The sequence below is a fragment of the Colletes gigas genome, unplaced genomic scaffold (assembly GCF_013123115.1).
Source record: "Colletes gigas isolate AHSC1104 unplaced genomic scaffold, ASM1312311v1 Colletes_gigas_Sc00099, whole genome shotgun sequence".
NCBI classification, from domain to species: Eukaryota; Metazoa; Arthropoda; class Insecta; order Hymenoptera; family Colletidae; genus Colletes; species Colletes gigas.
The window spans coordinates 104,630-119,797 of record NW_025106725.1 but is presented as its reverse complement, the minus strand read 5'-3'; the positions used below and the strand labels follow the sequence as shown (position 1 = coordinate 119,797).

Below are 15,168 nucleotides of genomic sequence, written 5' to 3'. Positions count from 1 at the left end.
GGCTAAAGCTCCGGTTCTTTCACAAGGGGTTGATATTTTTCGATGGGAAAGGGTGTACGTTTAAATGGCGTCCACTTTACGAATGTAATCGACATCCGTCACGATCTGGAACCGCAAAAAAGAAACCCACCAGGTGTCGTTCGGACACAAATATGTACAACTGTTTGTTCCCCGGCACGATGCTTGTTATACAATGCATAAAACACACACACACACACACACGCACACGCGCGCGCGCGCGCGACACAATTTATTACGTAAGCGACATTGTGTACCGAACAGGACGCGAAATCGGTATGAAATCAGTAAAATTATAGAGAAGAAATAATTCCGTGAGCATTGTACAGCTTGGCTGGCTTATCGACTCGGGCGCAGAAAAAGTACGCAACGGAGACAGCAGACGTTCCAACAGAGAGATTCTCTTTTTCGACTTTCGAGAGAGAAAGAAGACAGACGTGGCTATATTCTCTGCACTTCTTTTATTTTTCCCTCGACTTTAAGTAAGATGATTTGAAAACAAATCGAATAATACCGCCGCTAATCCGAAATACCAGTTTTACAGCAAACGTCGCGAACTGATATCAGATGATAAACTGGAGCATTTGTTATTACAGGCTACGATTATACATAATAGTTTAATTAACTTCTATGGAGTTAATTGTAATGATATGGTCTTACTATAACAATAATTAAATTATACTAGCTAATTCGTCATCCAATTTGGCAGACTTACTTAACGTGTTAATTAATGAAGTAATTAATAATTAATTGTCCTATCACCCGATTTCCAAATTTATTTTACGCAAATAAATCAATATTTCTCTCGATACAAAAATACTATTGAGCGACAATAAATAATTAAAGACTCGCGCACCGATCAAATTGGATGCTTCATTTTGCGAACGATACACGATCTTAATAAATATACGGCATAAATAAATATACACTCGAATAACAATTACCGATAGAATTCGTCGAACAAAAAAACTCGCACATTTTTCTAAGATCGACGCATCGGAGCATCGGAGCATCGGAGCATCCAAGCATCGAAGGAGCATCGCATGTTTACGACTCTGGACGTATTTCTTTCCTACAATTCACGCTAATCCCATTCGAAAATATTCTACACACCATCAACATCTACTTAACGTACCTACAACGATATAACTTCGTCAAAAATATTATTGCCGCGAACGCGTACCTACTACCTATCCTATCTATCTGACGCTCTACCGACTTCGCGAAACGCTTAGCTTTTTAATTAATTATGTAATTACTTCATCGATTAATGGAACAATACATGAGAAAAAGTCATGAAAGTCTGAACGGCTGTTTCTTTCTGCCAATCCGCGCGACCTTCGGCCAGAACATATCCGTGATATTTTAATACTTGTTCGATACTTTGTGTGCGCTGATTTTGCCGATCGCAAACTCAGAAACACGCTAACGGACTAATACAAGTGTCACTTTCTATAGATAAATGTTTGTAGTTTTGTTTGTTTGCTTTGGAGTGAGTTTTCGGGAAAAGGCGGACGCCAACAAAGGGACAAGCGAACGTTATCTCGGTAAATCGTATTGGCGAAGTGGCAAACTATCCTTCAACACTTAAACCTAGACAGAGTTCGTAGCATCGTCGTAATAGGATTTTATTTGGAAAACCTCGAGCAACCGTAGGTCTACCTTTAATCATTTCGATTGAACGTGCGCGAACAAACTTTCAACGATTGCTCGCGGATCAGTTTTTTTCCACACTTCCCGCGACAGAGTTATTCACAGAATAAGAATCGGGAGTCGTTATCGTACGATAGACTGGTGAAAAAATAATTAAAACTTCCAAACTCTGGATACTTTTAACAATATTTTTCTTTCGATCTCTATGTATATTCACCGGATATTGCCTTTACGATACTTGTATCGGATCGAAACTAAACAAAAATTCTCATTATTTCTACAGCTTTCCGTTAGCATTATACATGTACGTATGTATATCGTTACCATCCTCTTCGATGATACTTGACCTCCGCTGCCTGCCTAAAAAATCTCACGCACGATTCATTTCATCCGAATAAAGTTTAAAAACATTAACGATAGTTATACATCTATCTCTATAATTATTATCTGCCGAGGCTTCTCTCGTTGCTGGCCAAGCGAATCGTTGGGAACGAGCAACGATTCGGTTGCGTAGCCATGGGGAAAGTAACCGAAAGATCAAGGGAAAACGGTATAATAAATGCGGAATAAGTTTCGTTCCGAATGATTCGCTGTTCGATCCACTGTGAACCACGACGAGCAGGCCAAGATACTTAAAAAGTTTCTATCGATCTTCTCACCGATATCAGAGACGCTAAAATTATTCATATTTTATATATTTATTTCACTTGGTATTATCAGCATATCCTTCAACAATGTTACTGAGTATTATTTATTACTTTTTTTTTTTTTTCATTATGGCGTTCTTACTGGTGTTTTCAATCAATGTATTTTCCTTTTTAAGTCTTATATATTCGTAGGATTTTTATTAACGCTCTCCTCCTCCTCCTCCTCCTCCTCCTCCTCGTCCTTCATCGAACCCTTTTGCTCCAAGTTACTCTTGTTTTACGAATATTTTTCGTACGATGCAACGAATACAAAGTATTTTCTTTTGTTTTAATTCGCAACGGGCGACGGTGGAACAGCAGCGCGTTAAGATTTCGACTATACACGGCTATGGTTTATCGAATCGCGTGTTTCCTTTACAACCTCAAGCATGTTCACGATTTCTACACTATCGAGAACAGTTCACCTTTATAGCTCTCTGCCTTTGTATAATAGTAAAAATATAGCTTTGGAGCAAAAGTAAATTCCTGTTATCTTTCGTATTTCTATTTACGTGTACACTTTTACACGACGGAAGATCGTGAAACGGACTTTTGTACGCGCGCGTTCCCGTTCCCGTTCCCGTTCGCGTAGTACGAAATTGAACGATGCTCGAAGCGTTTTGAAGAAATGCAGACAGGGGGTCGCCGCGAAACGAAAAGAACGGCTTAAACTATACCGTTAATACTAGGTTGCTTCACTCGTATGGATCAAATGAACGAAAATTTGCAATATCTATTAGGCTGGTAGAAAGGAACGTCTTGTAATTAAACGATTCTCTTGTACGAGAATAAATTACATTGTACGAGAAACGAGTGATAGGCCAAAGGATAGATTCGTCTAGAGGTTAGTGTTCGGCGCGATATTGCAACAACATCTTACATCTGGAGACTAATGTAAATCTCTTGTGTATTTTAACGACTCGTGGTTCGAGCTAAAGTATCATTGAAACATGTATCATTGAAACGTAGAAACATTATCAACTAGAGACACGATGATACTCGTACTCGCGGCTGGTATTGGTATTTACTATCTTCCTTATAGCTTTTCCTTAAAAAAGAAAATTCTTCGTTTCACAACGGCACATTTCGTGTTTGTGTTGTTTGTAGAAGAACACGGGTGTATGCACCGTTACAAATGATTTTGACACGATACACGCACACATGCGCGCGCGCACACGCGCGCACACATTACGAAGCCGATACGAAGCGAGAGACTGATATGATTAGGTGTCTTACTGATCTGTACGGTCACCTTAAAAAAGTAATTCTAATCGAAAAGTCCTGGCTACAAAGACAGACAGACAAGTGAAACGTTCGATGAAACGGTACGGTATCCCTCGTATTATGCACCAAACATGATTTTAACGTCGGATGTTACGTCATTCGCCGGGATCGTCCCACTTGGCTTCCTCGGCTATTCGATCAAAACAGTCTGACAGGAACGTGTACTGCGAACAGAACGTTCATCGTTCGAGCGTAAATAGCGCGAAAAACAGTTTCACTAAACTATCGCGATGCAGAGAAAAGAAAAGAAAAGAAAAGAAAAGGAAAAGAAAAGGAAAAGAAAAGAAAAGAAAAGAAACTGCAATGCGACTAAAGAAACTGGTATTTACACGCAGCAAGGTACTGTATGTAGGTACGCTGTAAGGCTGAATCGCTATGAATGAACATTTTAAATAACTCGTTCAGTTTTCATGTTTCAAAGAGGTAGTAGTAGTAGTAGTAGTAGTAGTAGTCTGAAAGGTGTGTCTCGTTATTCTTTTAAAATAAAAAATAAGTAATTATGCAAGACGGTAGTTTGTAGGACTGACTCATACCCAACAACAGGTTGATTAGAAGCAATTTTCGCAAAGAATTTGAATCAGACACTTACGTAAGGTGTGAAGACCTTAAGCCAACGCGGCGGACGATTGTCCTGGCGCGTGTACTGGAAGCAGAACGCCATTCCTTCTTCGTCTACCTCCCACCGGGTAATAGAGTTCCATTGAAATTCAACGACTTGAGATTCCAAAGTGCCGTCCTCCTTCGCCGCGTGTAGCTTAAATGCTGCTGCTCCTACGGCAGCGACAACGTGCCCTTCTTTCCTCGAATCGCACACGCAGTGAGGGAACACGATGTCGCCGTAACCGCTCAGTTCCTTTGCCAGTTTTAAATACTGCAAGCGCACAAGGTAAACAGATCCGGCATCGAATCAGAGAAATATCGCGGTGGACTCAAAGGTAAGATATTGCTTTTATAATCCGTCCGAGTGGTATACCCCCCGCCCCGCCCCGCCCCGCCCCGCCCCACCCGATTAATAAATTACCTACGCCGAACCGATCCTAGGAAGAATCAGTTTTGAAAAGCTATCGTTTTCGTACCTCGTGTTTCCTCGACGCGTCCTGTAAAGCCTTCAGCTGGTACAATCGTTCACCGGCTGTGATGTGACCCCTATTCACTTCGTCAACAGTTTGCCAAAAGATCCAAGTTAACGCTTGCTCTCCGAGTGGTCTATTTACATTGAAAAGCCACCTCCTTATCGCGAGACAGGTCGCGCTGGCGGTCGAATAGTTTTGAATGTACAAAGTGTGAGGGTGCTCATGGGGTTGCAACTTCCGTTCTGAAACAACAGAGTGTTAAACGACCGACCTAGGTCGTTAAATTCTTTTTTGCCTCGAGAGTTACTTACCGAAATTGTACTCGACGATTTCGAAGAGATAAAAGTATTTTGCCGTATCCGCGTCCAAGCTAACACGACTGCAAACCGCGTCGTACACGTCCTTGACGGAAGCAGCTTTGGCAACCGTGACGGTGACAACCTCGCGATCCGGTAGGAGTACTTTCAGATCTACGGCCGGCCCTTGATCCCCGTCCTCCTCGAGCCTGTCGGTCAAGAAATCTTGCATGGCGTCGCTTTCGGCGATTACTCGAACGGCACATACTTTCTCCAGGTATTGCTCCAAACCGCGTCTCCTCGCGTCGAGTTGCTGCTCGCTCAATCTGCAAAAGTATAACCGTGGTGTAGGTTGTGTTAGACGGCCGCGTACCAACCGAGAACCGACGCGTTCGATATCTATTTACTACGGTATGACGATAACAAACGTATGTATATGGTTTTAGCGGCAAGTTAACACGTCGAGTACATACTGGAATGGCCATTTGCCTGGCAGTTTCGGGAAATTAAAGCCAATAAATTCCTTTTTCAAAGCCACGTGCAGGGCAGCGAACTCTCGATATCGCCTGGAGCATAAGTGTCTGCCCGCCATGTGTACGTTGAAGACAACGTATCGTTCATGCTTCCTCTCGCGAACGTGATAGTCCGGTACGCTGATAGGTAGAGATCGTTTCTCGCTGTAGTCCACCGACGCATAACTACGAGACGAATATGCACCGATAGAGAAGCAGATGAAACGACGAGATAGCATGAAAGAAAAAAAAAGAAAGAGATCTTCTGTTCTTCTCTACACTGATAAATGTACGTTTATGCTTTTCGTTACTCTGTTATTGCAAGTCCGTTAAATCGTGTTGGTAAATGATATAATCGGTGCTCGTACCTGAGATCTTCGAACGGCTCCAATCTCTCTGCCTCCTGCGGCGTAACGGAGATAACGGTTAACGTCAGGACATCGCCTCCGGACTTGATCAAGTCTACCACCTGCTTGTGGGTGGCTCCCTCGACGTTCACGTTGTTCCTGCAATAGACAGACAGCTGAGTTTATTCGGCGATAAAAAGTCCCGGGGGCACGGGACTCGGCCACGCGGAGTCTCCTTTACCCGGTAACGATCGCCTTTAGTCGCGAATCTAGCTTTGATCCGCGACGATCACGATTTTCCATCCACTCGCATTGCACCGCGGTCACATAACACGACAACATTGCAGCATCTCGCGTATACGTCGGCAAGATTTGCGTTCGTATCGGTCGGTCGGTCGATCGATCGGTCGGTCGATCGGTCGGTCGATCGGTCGGTCGATTAGACGTGCACTGAACACCCCGACGACACGCGAAAGGAAAGGAAATGTCAATTGAACTTCCTATTTCACAGAGGGGAAAAGGTGATTAGCGTTGCGCGAGCGAGCTTAAACTCCGAGCGTGAAAGGACGAGTGTTGTTATTGGTCGTGAGCGTACATATGTACGGAGGTAAGACTCTCCTCGACTAAATTCACAATCTGCGCTTCGAGCGAACGCGGACTGCCTACTTACGTAGTACTCGATCTTTTTGCCTATCGTCCGGTGTCCCCCTCGAGTATTTTCTACTATCTCCGATTCCGGGGCAAAGGGGGTTCATGCGCGCGATACAACGCGCGTCAGTCACTTTTTTACGTTCTCGCGACTCTTGAATCGCTGAATCGATGCGATATCTCTCTGTTGATACGCTCCAACGTTTTCTTCTCCTATTTTTAACTTTTCTTATGTATGTATGTATGTATGTATGTATGTATGTATGTATGTATGTATGTATGTTTGGGCACGCTCCTTGTTTCGCAATGTCTGGAAAAAGGTACAGAAAGTGCCGAACCGGAGTCTGTCTGTCTGTCTCGGCATCGTGGAATGTTGCTCTCACTCTCTCAAGGATCTTTTAGGTATTCAAACAGTGCTTTCGTAAGAATATAAAAGTGAATACGATCAAGCTGAACTTGCTTTGACGGCAACCAGTTGTGTTGTCGCACCTTGAAACAAAGGCTCGAGGGATGAGTCAATATGTATTGTCATTCTAAACTCCCCCAATTGCCGCGTTTCTTAAAACCAAACTTCATCCTTGCGGTTCATTTTCTTTTTACGAGTGACAAGATTCCTTTAGTTCGCTTAAAGATTCCGTAACTTTTTCCACGAGTTTCTAACCATCTCGCGCAACGATCAAAGTATTTTTAACGCAGGCTACTATTTTTACGGCGAACCCTTTCCAGGTTCTTTACGTTCGGCCTGAATGGTTATCGATGCAACGTAAAATCGTTTTTCCTACTTGGCATATCGCGATTCGACCGTCAGAAACCGTAAGAAAATCAATCGAAGGAAACGCCAACGGCGGCTGTCCTATTGATCGAATGCAGAAATAGAGTAATCGAAAGGAAGCCTTCGGTCGTAGGAAAAAATCGAGATAATACCGATTCGAGTACGAACAAGATCGATCGACGGATTATTCATTTTGTTCCGACGCAGTCTGGCAAAAAATGCTTCGTCGCGATAAACGAAATAATCAATACTTTGTTGATATTCTTTATCGGGTATTATAGATATCATTTTTGAAAATACATAGCTACAAAGAGGTCAGTATCAGAGCGAAGATCGAGTCGGTGGTAGAATCGTCCGGTGACTCGTCGATCAGAATTTTTACGCTTGTTCGTTTCTTTGTAAGCGGTAGACGCGATCGAGGCCTTAATCGACATGGTCGCGAACGTAAGCGAAGAGAAAGCTAAGCCGACGGATCGCGATAAATTCGCCGAATGAACGTTAATATCTCGGGGCGTAAAGATCGATTGTTAAAAAATAGTCGGCTGTGTAACGCTATTACGAGTAGGAACCGTAGTTTGTTTCTTTTTTTTTCTGCCCGGCTCGTAATCGTCTTATCGTTGCGTATTTTTTCCAAACGAAATATTCATTCGGCGTAATCACACGCATGTGATACGAGTCGTTCTTCTATCCTTTCGTAGGGAGTCGTGTCAGAAAAATTTAATACGATTTTGTTGATTCTAGATGAATTTAGGCTACGTTCAGAGAACCGGACGAAATTCAAACCTTACTGTCCGTTACTGTTGCAAAGAAAGCCGTGTCGATGAATGGTACGTTTGCTTTTTTAAATATCTATTCATAGAGGGTGCAAACTCATCGTTCCATCAGCTTTTGATACTATTTGCGATACGCTCGACGACTATGTAGCGCAGAAAAGAGGTCACGACGTATGTACATTTATCTGGATAGCGAGTGTATTTACATTTATCAATAGAATATCGACGTGTCCAGTCAACAGGAGCAGAGTACTCGCGCTCTGCTTTCGCGACAGCGGAGAGCCAAGCCGGAGAGCCAAGCCGGAGAGCCAAGCCGGAGAGCCAGCTACCTGCTCTTAATGAATCATCAAGTTCGAAGCCAGTGTAATTTCGAAAGAGTTTCGAAAGAGATTCGAAATTCGACGATTCGACATTTCCAATGTAGGAGGACGATTGATTCGTGAAAGACCTCGGCCCGACAAAATGTGTTTGCCCCAGAACTCTCTTATGTCATGGAGAAAGTGATAATTGCGCGCCGAATTTCCGCGAGTTGCGTATAAATAACTGGCCGACGAAATCTGAATCAGCATTTAAATGTTACTTGCATCGGCCATTAATCACGCAACGCTCGTGCTCGTTAATTACCCGGCTTTACGTTTAAAAACATAAATAAAATAAAATTAGCCGGATAACGTTGCGGGGATAAGGTTTGCAAATTGTAACGTGACAGGCCAAGGGACAACGTTATATGTAAGTACATGGCATACGTATCATCATTCCGTATAGGTTAAAAATATTTATCGGTGTACCGTGATTACTCGATATCGATCCCATGGGATTGGACCAACTGCGATCAATGGTATTAATCGGAGCTGTAACGATTGAATTTCTAGCAACAACGGATACACCGATTTCCACAAAGTCTGACAAAAAGCTCTTCAAGAGTTTCCTCGAGAACCCGTTCGTGTATTACGAGTGGGCTTGTAAGTAGGTACACGGCCAGAACAGCGGCCAATCGGGATTTAATCGTGGTTCTGATCGAACATCGTTCGATGCTCTTCAAAAACGGTCATGGTACACCGACCGATGCGACGCTTCCGATCCAATCGTGGACCAAAGCATCGAATAACGTTCAACGACGGTATTGCGATTGGAGGATCGCGATCCAACCAATTACGACATGGAAATATGTATTCTCTAATTCGCTGGAACGTGATTGAAGTCTGAATACTGGCAGAGTGAAATCGGACCACTCTAATACCTGTACATTTATCCTATTTTACAGGTGATTCGAGTCAAGGATTACTTTGCTTATTTTTAAAAATAATAATATAAAGACGGCTGATCGAGGGGGGATAATTGGAAAACCGTTTAGCGTTTCGTACGTTCAAGTATTGGATGGGGGGTTTTTTTGCTCGGCATACACCTGTTTGCGAACAATTAAATTACAAGTGATTCATAGATATCCGTCGACGTGCATTCCAACAGGCGTTATTTGTGAATCGTGTGATAAACGGCGCGCTATTTACGCGCTGCTTTTCGCGAGCGCATAATCGTGGATAGCCGAGGAGAGAACGTGTTGTCGATAAAATATCCGTTTCGCTCTAATTTAATATCGTGCCCTTGACAGCTGAAAAAATCCATCGGCGAGATTGCAGCGCATATGTGTAACCACTTGTTAGAAGCCGCATAAAAGACAAACCTTTTAGAAATGTCACCGTATGGTAAAAGTACTCTACCGTAGATGGGAATCGAGCCACTAAGGTCGTCTTTCTTTCTATCTTACATAATTACACGCCATCTTTATTTTATTATATAATTTCAGCCTAGACGATGCATTGCACGGGCCGCGTTAACCGTTCAACGTTTCGCCTAAAAATTTCTTAAATGATACATTTCAAATAAATATTTCCAACGATGTGACATTCCTTGGCTACTTAAATAATTCTCGCCCCGATGATGCTCGTCGCGCGAATCGTTAAAAAATCACCGCAGACATGCGAGCAATTAACGTCCGATTAGCTAGAGTGGGTTAAAGCCAAGTACACCGACCTATTGTATTCGGCCAAGACAACAAATTTAGTAATTCACCCATTGCATATTTTCCCCTGGTGATTATTGCTTGGCAATTTTTTACGGATTCGTCCTCGAAAATATAAATCGACCGGTCGCGGAGGTCGATTTTTCACGGCGGCCCGATTAAGACCTGTCCCGTGAATCCTTTCTTTTCTCTCCTTCGTCTTCGATAACGCTTCGCGCGAATAACATTAGCAAACCGAACGAGCGCCTACGATATACCGTTACCCGCGAGTCACAGAATATATGTACATATAATATAATATAATAGTCCAAGCGCATCTCTCTGTCCTTTACATTTTTTTTCTTCCGATCATGTTGTACTTTCCTCGTGTCGTTTACGAATCCTCCAATTGTTCGGAATGGTTGGCTGGCATTTATGCAAATTATGCCGGTGTAACATATTTTTAATTACTTTTCCCAGCTTAACGAGACACGCGAGCCGACCGCAATTTAAATTCCTCGCTTCAAACGAGCGATTTAATAATTTCATTTACGTTTACTACTACGTTTCTAACGAAATGCCACGTAATTTCCATACAATTATTGCACGTACGACACACAATTTCGAACAGCCTGGAGAGCAAAAATTCAATAGCCCATCTAATCTAATGATTCGGGTCTGCAAACAGGCGTGTGACGGTGTTTGAGCAAATCGAGGCTTTTCTGGAACCCCGCCCACCAAACCAATCATCGCCTTGACGAAATCGAGATCGAAAGATCGTAACGTCGATGCCTCTACACGACATCGACAATTTTCATACGCATAAATTAGAAACGATTAATCAGAAATAAATCAACGATCAAAGATCGCGACAGCATCGCACGTGCCGTTCTCGCTTTACCATCGACTCCTATCTAATTCAGATTTGTTAATGAACAATTCGGAATATTCAAAGTGGCTTCGAGGACCGGTCAAGTGACCGCAGAGAGGTTGTGTCAATTTATGCTCCGATTAAAACCAACTGTGAGAAAGAAAAACGATCAAAACAGTCGGATAGATCCATGTAAGTACATACTACCTACATACGAAAAATAACATTAAGAAGACTTCCCAATTTTTTTTCCATGAATTTTATCGGCACACGATACACGTTTTGTTCCCTGGGAAATGATCAACTTCTATGAAACGATAGTTGCGAGTACCTACATCAAACTATTCAAGATAAATTATGCGCCGTGTAATTACCAATCAGCAAATACAATTAGCATAATAATCGATCGGGGAATAAAGTTGGAGGTTGTTGAAATTTCATTTCCCTCGTAACGCTAAAAATCGATAACTCGATTACGAAACTCGAGTAATCGAATTCTCCTCGCAATTTGAATCGATTCAGCGGAACGGTAAAATACGAATAGAAAAATCATCGATCGAGTTTAATTGCTTTGACGATAACGCAGCGCTCCGCTAAAAAATCCCTCGCCGTATATGTATAAATCGGAAATAAAAAACACTCAAATACCGTGATACATACATATATTCCTTGTTTAGAAACCCAACGCTGCATCGTATTTCAACCGTACTAGAAACACGTAAGCATGTAGGTATGTACATACCTACATATTATCTACTACATGGCACATTTTTCGGATCGTTCTTCCCCTCTTACGTCTCCATTTTCTACGCCATACAACTGTCTCTCGTTACGGTAAGAGATACATATGTACACGACTATACACGTTATAACCTTTGATCCTATTCTTTTGAAAATTTCCTTTATAAACACCGAGGTATATGTACTTACATAGATCTCGTTGCTTCCATTTACGACTCTATTATTTATCTCTGCCATGTTGGTATCACGCTTCCCAAACCTAGTACACGGTACATACAACCATGTTTTCAGTTAAACGGTTCAAAATAAACCCGAAAACTCACTCCATCAAAGATAGAACGAACCCTCGATAATAGGGGCAACCATTCTCGGAATATACATCATTATCTCGAAATCGAAATTAGGATTTTTATACGTAGATAATTGTCAATTACATACGTTTTATGGCACGCATGGGCAGCATGGGCAGCATTGGAATCCGTTCGAACGCAATTAAGGGAACGTGGGCAGGGAAGCAAAGTAGCATCGTCGAGAATGCAAAAGGAAAACACACACAAGGGTAACACTAAACCGTGGAGAACGGTGGTAGGTTGACAGGTAGAACGCAAACTGTGCCAAGGATCTATCGTTTCTTCCGCGATAAACAGCACCAAATAAATGTCTAACCGGCCGAATCGATTAAGGCGAACATCACGCTATCGCGGTGCTACCGATAAACCTGAAGCCTCGAGAAGAAAAAAGCAGCATCTCAGCTGTCGAATATGACAGCTTTCGCTTCACTGCTATCCGTTCTGTATAGGCATCCGATAGGCTTTCGATCGAGAAAATCACGCCTCGAATCGTCTTACATACTCTTGCCACGAACAAACTTTTCCATCCTAGCGAGAGTTTCTTTTGTCCGAAACTGGAAAACGGTACCCGTTTCACAGCTAGACGCGCACAATCTTCGTAACGAGGAACGTTCGAAATTTGAAAAAGAAACCAAAGAGTAGGAAATGTATAAGAAAACGCGACTCGAGGCAAAACGGTGTACTCACACTTCGAGTATTCGATCGCCTTTTCGTACACCGGCCTTCTCGGCGGCACCTCGGGGTAACACGGCGCTGACATGCTGAAGCGGCGCGTACAGTTCCCCGTTGATGCTTCTCAGTTGTCCACCCTCGCTGACCTGGCCGCGTACGTTGAACCCGAAACCAGTCTCGGTTTTGTAAATGGTGACGCATCTCGGTCCCTGTCCGATCGGATTCGCCTGATTCACCGGGTGCTGAGGCACGCGTCCGTTGTTGATCATCGTCACACTCGCGTTCCTCGTTACGTCCTCGTTCGTGGCTGGCAACCGCTGCACCTCCGACTCGCAGTCCGCCATCTTACTCTCTGACCGCCCATTGATGTTCCTCTCGTACGGGGATCCACCGCGAGACTGCGCCTGTGTCGAGTCGAGTCGTCTCGTCTCGTCTCGCCTCGCCGAGCCCCGCTTTTCTCTCTCTTCTCTCTCTTTTACTTTTACCCCTTCCATTGGGTTGTCTTAGCTTCTTCTATAGCTTCTAGTACCGGGTACCCTAAAATTTCCGATAATAATTTATTAATCCAACTGCATGAATCACCCGATATTTTACTCGGATCGACCAAATTCTTCTCACTGCGTCACAAAAATTCTCATTATATTATACCTCCCAAGGGTATCGAGACCACGATACTAACCAAATATAAGATACATATGCATACTTTCTCTACATATATGTACATATGTATTCACGCCACAAATCTATTACCTACTTACCTTTCTTTTACATCCACCGTAGCGTCGATTCAGTAACGGCCGCTAGAGGTCCACTTTTCAAATCAGTTCTTACCGCCGAATCGTTTTTCTCGCGTTAATGGGAAAATAATTAAATCTTTCTGTTAATTGTTGTGAAATATTCTAGAGTTTACGAGCGTATAAAGTGATTGAAATGTACGTATTATTTGGCACGGTTTAAAGATGTTTTCGTTCCATGTGCCATGGTCGTGTCTCGATGTTGAACAAGTCGGACGAGGCATCGAGTAACTAAAAATTTAAGTATGTACATGTTCGTAAATTACCAGCAATTAAATGTATACATGTACATATATGCATAAATTGTTCTTACACACGCTACCAATGATAAGAGTCGAATATATGTATTCAAATGTAACAAGTTGCGACGCGGTACGTTCTACGGTTATGCGCATATGACAAAATATCAATCGTGTAAGAAAATAATTACTCATCGATTAAATTTGAAATTTTTGCTTGTTATTCTCTTCGACTTTAAAGGAGTTGCCTAATCTTGGGACATTAAAAGCGATGAAAGTACACAAATTAATGCCATTTATATCTGCAATATATTAAATAATTATTAGATACATTTATGTGCGATAGTCGTTTCGAAGTCATGTCACTCATATTTACAATTTTCTTTCCTCCATAATTTAAATCTCTGTTTCCCGTAACGTATCAGTACGTTTTTGCTTCGTTTAATTTCAAAATTAATTAATCAAACGATAAGAATCATGGGCGTTCAATTCACACGTTAAAATATTTCTTTTTTTTGTTTTTATATCGTTCTCGTTATCGATCTTGCGAATCGGTACATTCAAGAGACGTGTAGCGCATTAATAAAACTTCCAAAGAAACGAGCTACGAAAGTAAATTGAATCATTAACAACGATGACGATCGAAATACGATAACTTAACTTTGTTTTGTCAACGGAATGAAAGTAACCGAGCAAAGAGCAGAGAGAGAACTGAAAAAAGATGATCCAGAAAATACTATGCTTCAAAATGCGCGGTACAAACCGATGGGTTATTATTGAAAAAAAAGGGAAAAATAAATTTAAACAGGAAACATTGGATAAAATTTTTCCGTACGAGATTTCATTCGCAGAAACATTAATATGGAAAATAGGGTGCGGTGTACGCGTGCGGCTACTGCGCGCAATTTCAATAAACGATTTTATCGAAAACTCTTACGGAAAAGTTTTATTTTGCGTTTTCGATTTTCTTTTTCATAGGAAATCGTCTTCCGTCGGATATGCGCATTTTGAGACACGTTGTATAAATTCGTGAATCGTAATACTGTTAAATCGATTACTTTAATCTATCTACCCTCAGCTTTCATTAACACGCGCGGAAAATTATTATAAAGGTTCTACAGTACACATTATTCGTCCGAATGTCTTACAAAAACTTTGGTACCTGCTCTGGTGGTTTCTTTTCCTGTTTCTTTTCTTTTCTTTTCTTTCCTTTTTGTTTACGCACTTTTGTCCATCTACTATTATATCCGCCTGAGAATATTTCGAGATAGTCACACACAAATTGCTATAAAATCACACGTTACATTCACACTTGGGGACAGAAGTGACGAAAACATCGAGTCAGATTTCCTTTTCGATTAAAAAAAAAAAAATCGAATCGCGATTAATACCTTCGTATTCGCGGACCAAGTTTGTTCGTAAAACGAACAACAAAATCAA

General features: G+C 42.0%; 1 protein-coding gene across 2 annotated transcripts; it reads right to left on the bottom strand.

Moving 5' to 3' along the window:
* Window positions 1–341: 341 nt before the first annotated feature.
* Window positions 342–13,670, bottom strand: LOC122404061 (sorting nexin-27). Of its 2 annotated transcripts, XM_043407939.1 has the most exons (8): window positions 13,454–13,670; window positions 12,711–13,232; window positions 5,891–6,028; window positions 5,484–5,708; window positions 5,026–5,336; window positions 4,718–4,956; window positions 4,231–4,512; window positions 342–3,805 (listed from the first exon to the last, which is right to left on the bottom strand). In XM_043407939.1, exons 2-8 carry the CDS (start codon window positions 13,187–13,189, stop codon window positions 3,737–3,739), a joined length of 1,743 nt encoding a protein of 580 aa, XP_043263874.1. In that variant the 5' UTR covers window positions 13,190–13,232; window positions 13,454–13,670; the 3' UTR covers window positions 342–3,736. The 2 variants fall into 2 exon arrangements, with proteins under 2 accessions (XP_043263874.1, XP_043263875.1); XM_043407940.1 differs by lacking the exons at window positions 12,711–13,232; window positions 13,454–13,670 and adding an exon at window positions 6,111–6,408.
* Between the last annotated feature and the right edge of the window lie 1,498 nt (window positions 13,671–15,168).

What these genes read in the sequence shown, in the direction of transcription:
- LOC122404061 (XM_043407939.1), bottom strand. Translation starts at nt 13,189, where the DNA reads ATGGAAGGGGTAAAAGTAAAAGAGAGAGAAGAGAGAGAAAAGCGGGGC. An exon ending in GAGCCGTTCGAAGATCTCAG is followed by an intron (nt 5,709 to 5,890) that starts GTACGAGCACCG and finishes TTCGTCTCGTAG; the next exon opens with TTATGCGTCGGTGGACTACA. An exon ending in CCAGGCAAATGGCCATTCCA is followed by an intron (nt 5,337 to 5,483) that starts GTATGTACTCGA and finishes ATACTTTTGCAG; the next exon opens with ATTGAGCGAGCAGCAACTCG.